At 32.9% G+C, this 10,731-nt stretch overlaps 1 protein-coding gene across 2 annotated transcripts; it reads left to right on the forward strand.

Moving 5' to 3' along the window:
- The first annotated feature begins 475 nt into the window (after window positions 1–475).
- LOC113858002 (galactan beta-1,4-galactosyltransferase GALS3-like) lies at window positions 476–3,466 on the forward strand. 2 transcript variants are annotated; one of them, XM_027490390.1, is made up of 3 exons: window positions 476–1,724; window positions 2,951–3,103; window positions 3,239–3,466. In XM_027490390.1, exons 1-3 carry the CDS (start codon window positions 598–600, stop codon window positions 3,294–3,296), a joined length of 1,338 nt encoding a protein of 445 aa, XP_027346191.1. In that variant the 5' UTR covers window positions 476–597; the 3' UTR covers window positions 3,297–3,466. The 2 variants fall into 2 exon arrangements, with proteins under 2 accessions (XP_027346191.1, XP_027346190.1); XM_027490389.1 differs by having other exon boundaries at window positions 2,951–3,466.
- The last annotated feature ends 7,265 nt before the right edge of the window (window positions 3,467–10,731 follow it).

The following is a 10,731-nucleotide window of genomic DNA, read 5'->3' on the forward strand; positions in this document are numbered from 1 at the left end:
GGAAATAGATGGAGGACTGATATTTCAGCAAGTGTTCTTATAACTATCAGGTATGATAGATGTTCTCAATTAACAAAAGGGTAAATACAATGTAGTTTCTTTGGGTTGTTGTCCCTTCACATCATAAGAAATGTTAAAATTTGTATAACCTTTGAATTAAAACATTAATCCTTAACATAGTTTTTTTTTTATGTTTGTTAATTTCAGATTTTCTCTCTTTTTATTAACGAGTATAACTCATGCCTAGTATAGGACAACCCTTTCTTTCTCTTTCCTTTAGAAATCAATTAGATGAACGGCTAAATTTCACAGTTCACATAGAACCCTCAATCATCAGCAATCATTTTCTTTCCATACATAAATCAGATTCTCAATCCTAACTTCCTAACTCACACTCTTCTCCTAAACCTTTGCAAGCAAGAGTTTCATAATATAAGACAGGACACACCCCCTGCTTCCAAAACCAAAAGACACAACAAAACACAACACTTTACCCGATCCATAACCCCATCTTCTCATCTCTCACTCTCTCTCTAGAAGAGAGAATTTCAAGAGAGAGAGAGAGAGAGAGAGAGAGAGTACGTGCATAACATAGCAATGGCCAAAGTTGGGTCACTAGGAAACTATGCTGCAGAACTGAAGCTTCTTCTCACAACTCTACTACTCCTCTGTGGTGTTGCCACTCTCCTTCAGTTCATTCCTTCACGTTTCACTATCTCAGCCTCTGATCTCCGCTTCTGCATCTCAAGAGTCTCCCAAGAACCACCACCACCACCACCATCATCTTCCTTATCCGTTAGAGCACTTTCTTCCATCATGCATGAACAAGTCCTTTCCAATGGCACCATAAAGCGTGCCTTCAACCCTTATGGTTCCGCAGCCTACAACTTCATCACCATGGGAACATACAGAGGAGGACTCAACACCTTCGCCATTATTGGCCTTGCTTCTAAGCCTCTTCATGTCTATGGCAACCCCACCTACGAGTGTGAGTGGGTTCCCAGAGTGAAAAACTCAACCTTTCCTTCAAAACCCATCTCCGCAATTGGCTATAAGATGCTCCCTGATTGGGGCTATGGCCATGTGTACACGGTGGTGATTGTTAACTGCACCTTCAATGACACCACCATCAATGAGGACAACACTGGTGGCAAGTTGGTACTTCATGCTTCTACCTCTGGCGCTGGTGACACCAAATTCAATGTCACAGACAGAATGGAGGTTCTTGAAGAAGCACCAGGTGCTGTGAATGCTTCACTCTTTGTGTCAAAGCCTAAGTATGAGTATTTCTATTGTGGGTCTTGTTTGTTTGGGAACTTGAACCCTCAGAGAGTGAGAGAATGGATCGCTTATCATGTGAGGTTCTTTGGGCCAAGTTCACATTTTGTGATACATGATGCTGGTGGGGTTCATGAGCAGGTGCTGGAGGTGTTGAAGCCGTGGATGGAACTGGGGTATGTGACATTGCAGGATATTAGGGACCAAGAAAGGTTTGATGGGTATTATCATAACCAGTTCATGGTGGTGAATGATTGCTTGCATAGATACAAGTTCATGGCCAAGTGGATGTTCTTTTTTGATGTTGATGAGTACATTTATGTGCCACCAAAAAGTACTATTAAGTCTGTGCTTGACTCGCTTTCTGAATATTCTCAATTCACCATTGAACAGATGCCTATGAGCAGAAACATTTGCCTATCTGATGATTATGGCAAAACTAACAGGTAAATGTTTTTCTTTTTTTTCAATAGAGATTTTTAATGTTTCTGGTTACTTAGTTAAACACGATTTGAATGTTTCTGTCTTACAAAACTGAAATAGCATTTTGAGGGAAATTAATTAATTTCTCAAACAATTGGAACAATGAATTGGGTTTTAGTTTTGCTGAGAATGTGTTTTACTTTTGCTGTTCATTTGAGGCATTAATGTGAATTGTGATGTCATTGTGTTTTCCTCGCCTATTTTGATTCTCGAAATTATTGCGGATCTTGAGTGGTTGGAAACTGTTATTTTCTTGGGTAGAGAGAGGACAAGAAACTGCATTATTGTGGCGTGCATGCATTTGGATTTATTAGCCAATTTGGTATTGATTATATTTTTCTTAGTGTTCCAGGACAGGGGAAAGTGGGGCTTGTGTGAACTACTTTGTTCTACAATTGTATGATTTCTTTCTGATTAAAAAATAGAGCCGTGTTTACTAAAAAATAAATTAATATGCATATAAGAGAGTGATTTGATCATACGTGTTCAAGAAGAGTCTTTTAACACGTATTGAAAATTCAAAACCATTCTTCAATCATCAATGTCTTCTTCTCCAATAAGATAGCCGGAGTAACAATGTTCAAGATCATTTCAATTCTTTGAAAAGCATCAGCGAGCGTGCTGATAGTTGATGATAATCCTCCCTGACTTTTATTTTGATTAATTTTCATTCTTATCTTTAGATTAAGACGCATAACGCTTCTCTCCACTAGTGAGCTTTGATCATGACAACTTTGTAGGTGTGCACTGGACTAGAGTATTTTAATATTCCTAATCATAATAATAAGTAACCATTAATTAGATCTAGCTGTCCAACTGTTAGTTGCTTGATTTTATTGCACAGAATTGCTATCAGATTTTGAAGAAAAAGAAACGAAGCTAGCAAGTATACTAATATAGCAATGGTGCTTGAGTTGTCAAATGTATTGTCATTGCTTTTACAGTTGGTCTTATTATTAATTACATTTACCACACACAAAAACTTAGGAATCATATTCCACTTAGGGAGCATTTTTAAGAGCTTATATGAAGCTTATTTGGATTTAATTAAAGTAGTTATTAATAACCTTACATGAGAGCTAAGCATATGAATAAGTTTTTCATGTAACAAGGTCTAAAAGAATAAGTGTTTAAGTTGTATACCCTCTATGTGCCCGTAACATGGTTAGTTGTGATATGAGTTGTGCAGGAAATGGGGTTTCGAAAAGCTTGTGTATAGAGATTCAATCACAGGCATCCGTAGAGATAGAAAATATGCTGTGCAACCACGTAGCCTGTTTGCAACAGGGGTGCACATGTCACAGAACCTAGCAGGAAAGACAACTCACAACACTGAAGGAAGGATCAAATACTTCCACTATCATGGAACCATAGCAGAAAGAAATGAATCTTGTAAAATACATGTAAACTCAACACAGTTCACCTATAACAAGATTCCCTATGTTTTGGACACTACATTGAGGGACATTGCTGGGATAATCAAGAAATTTGAGATCAAGATGATTGGATCCAGGTTGCAAAAGACAAGGCAATGAGTGACGTGCCTGAAATCTCTCTTTACTTTTCCTTTGATGGGGCTTTCCACACTACAATTATATAATTTAACTATTGGTAGGATAGAAAATCATTGAGTTTTTTTTTTTTATTTATTTATTTCTGTATTATAGTTTTTTTATTGCTATTATTATTTGGTACAGATACGGATGGGGGTATATGATCTTGTTTCATTTTTAATAACTTTTTTGGGTTCTTTGTTGTGTTATTTAACTTTTATTATTGTATTTTGTAAAAAATAATGAATAAAGATGAATGGTTTAATAATGTTGTCGGTGTTGGGGACCAGGGCATACACACCTTAAGTGGCACCAAATGGAGGGTGACCAATGTGCTGTGTTGCTTTCTCTGAATGCATCTTTCCTTTTCCTATTATTATTACGTTGGACCCTTCCTTTTATGGATCCTTATTCCTCAATAAATTTAGATGAAAGCATACCCTTTTGTTTGTTCCTTGTAGACTCGGACTCCATGCTTTTTCATTTGTAGCAAGTTAAAAAATTATGTGCTGTTGTTTTAGGAACAGATCCATGATGAAAGGGTTGGCTTTTTAGGCCAAGTCAAAAAGGGCATGTGGGTTAAATGAGTGCTCTTTATATTGGCATTCAAGGAACCAAGTTTTGGTTAATATGATCGTTATTTTTACTTTCTAAGAACCCAACATTTATATACTAAGAGCATCATCACCAATCATGTAATGTTGTTCTATGCAATAATTGTTAAACCAGAAGTGCTAAATAGTTCGAAATTTATTTGCACGAATTCAACGAATCCAATATTAGATGTGTAACTTCTAATATTAATAAAAATTATCCGAAAAAAATAAAATAACGATAATTGATTAAATTTAACCCAAAAAAAAATATCAATTTTTTTTAAATGACGAAAACTGTTATGATTAAAAAAATACAACAAAAATAAATTTTATTAAAATGATTAATTATATATCACATATAGATAGATAATTAAGATAATATTTTTATTTTCTATTTATATTTTAAATTTTTTTTGATAAAATTACTTTAAATTAACAAATATATGAAAAGTTACTTTACTATACATTAATATAACAAAAAGAATATATTAGTTACACGATAAATTAAAATATTTAATTATATATCATATATAAATTAATAAATTAAATGATAATTTAATTATTAATTTCTATTTTTATTTTTTATTTATATGATATTTATTAATTATTATATTCTAATGTATAGTTACAATTCTATGTTTGTTATTTTTTTACAAATTTTTTTAATAGACAATCTATGTAAAATTCACTAAAAATTATCATTTAATGTTCTACATAAATTACAATCAATCCATAATTTTAAAGTTATTAAAAAATAAACAAAAGGTTAATTAAAATTGATTGGATTTAATCCTTACAAACTCTCTCATAGTCATGAAATCTTAGAAACAAAAACAAGAAAAATAAATAAATATATTAACTATGTATCGTATTTAAGAAAATTTGGTTGGAATTTATTATAAATAATTTTTTTAAGAAAGTAATATATATAACAATTAGTACGGATACTTAAAAAATCTTATTTTGTATTTTATTAAATTATTTTTTATTTACAACTATTAATTATAAAAAATTAGTTAATTAATTAACTTCAATATTGTATGATAACCTAAATCTAGAATTCAAACATTTCTGATAAATATTGACACAAATAATTATAATACAAATAAAAAGATAAATTTTTTATTAAATTAATTCATCTTTATCATAAGAATAATTTTATCATAAAGAGTATTTTTTATACAACTTAAAAAATTTATCAATTTTTTTTATTATCTTACTTTATTTTTAATTTTATAATTATGTAATCTTTCAAGAACTATATAATCAAGTAAATGCATATATTTTTTAAGTTGATATATTTAGTATAGTTGTACTTTATGCTATGCACGACTGTGCTGCTTGCATGGTGATTCAAATTTAAAAACTTTTTAGGGTTTTGAGAATCCTACTTAAGGAACAATGAGTGCTTGTGAGAACAATTTTTAGCCTAGCCGACTTTAGACAATTCTTTGAACCTTTTGGGAGTGGAAATCATTGATGAAGGGTGGGGAAAAAAATGACTTTTTTGGAGTCCTAATAAGTGATCATGAGTGCATCTTGAAAACAAGAACTCTCCTCATATCTTTCCCATTGAGATTTCTCTGGTTTACAGTTATATTTCAAATGGATATGAATTTTTTTATAATTACTTTATTTGTTTATTTCATTGAGTAGCTAAATCTATAATTAGGGCCATGGTAGACCTTCTGCACACTTTATGTAATTTTATGTTTAATAACAATTGTGATTTTTTTAAGATTAGTTTTGTTCTAGTGTGTTTATATCTATATATTTAGAATTGATTACTCTTAATATATCATAACTGATTGCATTGTAAGTGACCATATCAAATGTAATTAATATAATTATAGGGGGTAAAACGAGACAAAGGTTTAAGAGGATCAAACTTAGTTTTTCTCTTTCAATTGGTTATTTAATTAACAAATGTAACACTTTAATTTAATTTAAAAAATAATAAATTTCACAAAATGAGAATAATAAAAATTCTCAATTTAAATAGAATTTCCCAAGCATAGTTTCAATAAATATTCAAAATGGTAAAGGTTTACAAATTTTGATCAAGTAACTGTAGTCAATCCAAATATATCACATTTTTAGAATAAAATCTAAGCCCTATAGTAGTTTCATCCATCCCTCACTGAGTCTGGTGCTGATCGTCTTGGTCACCTAAAAAATAAATATAAGGGTAAGTACTCTACACTATCCAACACACATGCCTAACATAGAGTTTCACCTTGCACATTCCACCAATATTCTCACATATTCTATTCAATCATAGTCAAGACTTAGAATTACCCTCAACAGTTTGTGTAGCCATAAATCCTATTTTATATTGATTGAGATCTGTTGACTTTGTATACCATTCCGCTGTAAATATACGATCTATATCCTATAGATCCATTGTGGTCTTCAAATTTTGGAATTCTAATAATTCTACACGCAACACTATCAAGCATTTCATTTCAACCCATAACTGTTTGGAGGGCAAGTGTATCCATCGAGAAGTAATAAAGGGTTCTTGAATTAAGTTTCCAAAATATCGTCACATAAGGATTGATTTTCAATTACTAAGAATTTTCTAATTCAATTGTTTAAGCTTCAAAGATACAAAATTAATTAAAACAAGAATTTATAAAATCAATTATAAAACTAAGAGTAAGGAATACAATAACGTCTTGGTTAAACTTATCGGAGAGGAACCTAGGGCATATGGATTTTCTCATTCAATCCTTTATGTTATTTTTTGGTTTAACTCTAAATTCGATTTCCTTGTGATTACTAATCATTCATACAAATACTATTAATACTCAATGGTCATGCAATATTAATATTCTTTTCTCTAAATTAACATCCTCAATAGTCATGCAAGGCATCAATTTAAGAAAGCTTAAGGAACCTATGAACTTGTTAATTTAATAACGATTAGAAGAGAAAGATTGGTTTGGTCCACCTAATCCTTTGTCTCATTCTATACCCTACAGATCTATTAATTAACCGAGGTACGGTCGCCTGACGATATAATTAATTAAGTTTAAGAGAGAAGCGCAATAGGATAAAATCTAATCACGAAACAGAAATCAAATTTAGATTCAAACATGAAAACCCCATAAATTCATGAAGTGTTCCCATAGCCCTAGCTATGGACTTAGTTACTCATGCAAAAGAAAAGAACTAAAACAATCATAAACAAAGCCATAATTAAAAGAAATAACAAACTAGAATGAGATGAGTTCTCAGTCTTCAAGTACAGTTGCTCGAAGCTCTAAGTCCCGCCAAAAGTGTGTCAAATATCCCATGTAAGAGAGACGAGATGAGATGTATCTCAGAGCAAAAACCAAGGTAAAAACGGTGACCACTATGATGCTTGAGGTCTCCCTAAAGACTCTTCACAATTGGGTTTCCCGCAGATGAGCACGGGCATGCAAGGCCTTAAGCACGATCGTGCATGGGCTCGAAGCACTCCCGTGCTTATTGAATGGGTTTGGGCGTGCTGATTGCTGCGAAACTCTATTCTTCCATCAATTTAGGCCCAAAACGCACCTAAACTCCACTTGTGACATCTTTACACCAAACTGTATAACTAATATATAAATTAGTTTAAACCTTAAATAAAATATAAGTCAAATATGAATATATGGGCTGTAAAATAGGGCCTAATTACAGACTTATCAATAACTGATGCACTCATGACACAAAACTAGTTTGCACACACGTGCGCTCACTGCATGTAGCCACGCTCACTGTGGCACTGTGATCACAATTTCACACATGAATGGTTGTCGGTTACCCCCACCTCATAGATACCACGTGGGCGGTCATGAGTCACTCGACAAAGGTGTTGATCAGAGGTCTAGTCAGGAGGAGAGTGTGTGGCCTGTGGTGCACCTATGCTCACTGTTGGTGTTACCACCACTCTCTCTTTTCCAAGATATTTCTATCATCCTCATCTTCCACGCTCCTAGTGTATCGCTGAATCATTCATAGCAATATTACAACGACATTTGACATGCCTCATTCACACACATTTCAACCACATACAATATTCATGCATAACACACAGCACAATGCCCATAGTCATTCACATTACACGACACATAGGCCCACATTCGTTCACAACGCATGGCATAAGTGTCCATATTCATTCGCGTTACTTCGACGCACAACATTTCCAACACACACACACACACACACACCAATTTCAACATAATACTCATCCAGTAATTTATTCCATTATACACACTATGTTCCACACAAACCTTTTAACCATTCATATTATTCAACATCATCAATATCATACCCCACACATTATCCATCAAAATACACAAGTTCATACATCCTATCTCAATCACATTACAAAGTATGGTAAACAAACGGATTCTCAAGCAAGATAGGGTAAAGTCCCCCTTACCTTGAGTTGAAGACCCACACGAATTTAGCCCAAGGAATTGATCCCCACACGAATTTTGTCCTAAACACATGGAAGAATCCCACGAGAAACAAGGAAAACCAAGAGAACAGAGAATGGGATGAGAAACTGAAACCCTAACCATTAAAATTCAATTCCAAGTGTTCCCAACATAAATCCAACCTTCAATCTAGTTCACGAACGACTTTGGAGACAATTTAGTCAGTGAAATAGAATTTTAGATCGAGAGAATTGAAGAGGTTTTGAAGAGGGAAGATAAGAAATGAATTTCTTCAACCTAACCCCTTTAAATACTCCTTTGGTCGCAACATTCTCGCTGCAGCTAAAGATGTCTCGTTGCAGCGATGCCCGTTGTCGCTATAGCAAAAATCTCAGCAAAAACTGTACTTTGGTTTCTGCAAAATCTCGCTACAGCGAGGCCCTCTCGCTACAACGAGACTGCTCCTAGAAATGCACCAAAACTGTTGCTTTGTCGCTGCAGCAAGGGATTTTAAAGAGAGAAATGAGAAATGAATTTCCCAAACCCTAACCCTTTCAAATACCCCTCTAGTCACAACACTTTCGCTATAGCGAGACACTCTTACTGCAGCGATGCCCCTTGTCGCTACAGCAAAAATTTTAGAGGAAACTGCACTTTAGTTTCTGCATAATCTCGATACAACAAGAACCTCTAGCTATAGCAAGATTGTACCTAGAAATGTACCCCAAACTGTCGCTCTCTCGTTGTAGCGAAGGACCTCTTGCTACAACTAGAAGGCGACAGTTTCACGCCTTCCTCCCAAGGCTCTCTTGCTACAAGAAGAACACCTCAGTATTGCACACTTAACCTATTTTCAGCCCAATCAATCCAGTCCAATCATATACGAACACACTTATATGCATTCATATGCATTTATACACATCAACATCATCATCATGCACTCAAGTGCAAATTCTAACATCTATTCACATTTATACATATATATATATATATATATATATAACAATAATCAATATTACAAAATTTGGGGCGTTACAATAAACTCATAGGTTCTTTATATTTTCTCTATCTTTTTGCCTTACATAACCATTGGAAGTGATATCTTAGAAAAAAGAATATTAACATTGCATGACCATTAGGTGTTAACAATTTTAGTATGAGTGATTGAATATCATAGGAAATTTAGGATTTGAGTTAAACTAAAGTGAACTTCAAGAGATGCATAGGTAAAATCATATGCCCTAAATTCATTTTGAATAGTTTTCTTGTTAAAAGTTGTGTTATTTTCTTGATCTTTTACTTATCTTCTCATTTAATTCTTTTATACTATTTCTCTTTACCCTTTTATTTTTTGGTATTTATATATCTTCTAAGTCTATTAGTCTGACTATTTTGTTGATTAATACAAGAAAAAGGCCTATTATGCATTTGATAGGACAATATACTGCTAATTGAGAGTTAGGATATTTAATTGCCCAAAAGTTTTTATTAGTTATTATGGTGTGCATTTTTGTAACAAGATCGCGGAGTCTATTGCGGAAGCATAATGTCACTCATTACACCTAAACTACATGTTGCCCTCGAATAAGTGTTCAAGTTAAGGTGCTCAATTTAGAGATTAAGTCTATAGTAGATAAGACTATTAGCCTAACAAAAATAGTAGAGTCAAAGACTTGACAATGCATTTAGAGTTTATCACACAATTGACAAAACACATATTGGTATGTTTTTTTGTCATTTGATCTTTGGTAAACCTTGTGACCTATTAGTTGAATTAGAACACAAGACATATTAGAACATTAAATAGTGCAATGTGAACATAAAAAGGTTGATGAACATAGATTGGTCCAAGAGCTAGAGAAAGTTCACAATGATGCCTATAAGACCACAAGGATTTATAAGGAAAAAAAAGTTTAAAATTAAATAAATATATTTATTGACTTAAAAGATTGTAAATGTATTTATTGAACCAAAAAGGGAAATTTAAGCATATGTGTGAGCCATTATTGCCCTAATAAAAAATGATGTCCTTATTGGACAATCTATTATTGCAAATGATTTTGAAACACATATGGAGTGTAATAGACCTATCTGTTCTAAAGACAAAAGTTTTCAAAAAAGAAAAGTAGCAAAGAATCAAGATGAACAAATCAAGGATGAGAAAACTTTAGAAGAATTGCCAAACACAATTAATATTTAAGTTCTGAAAAAACACAAGGACCTAAAACTTATAAGAATAAAGAGATTTCAATAAATCAAGTCATAAATAGAATACAACAAAATCAAAATGAAGTCAATGTTGATGTTTTGTTTATTTAATATAACACTGGATGTAATAACTAATAAAAGGGATCATAATCCAATATTAGTCAATGAATGTAGATAAGGAAATGATAACCAGAAATAGAAAAA

This window comes from Abrus precatorius, unplaced genomic scaffold, assembly GCF_003935025.1.
Source record: "Abrus precatorius isolate BTA unplaced genomic scaffold, Abrus_2018 Scaffold2, whole genome shotgun sequence".
Classification (NCBI taxonomy): Eukaryota; Viridiplantae; Streptophyta; class Magnoliopsida; order Fabales; family Fabaceae; genus Abrus; species Abrus precatorius.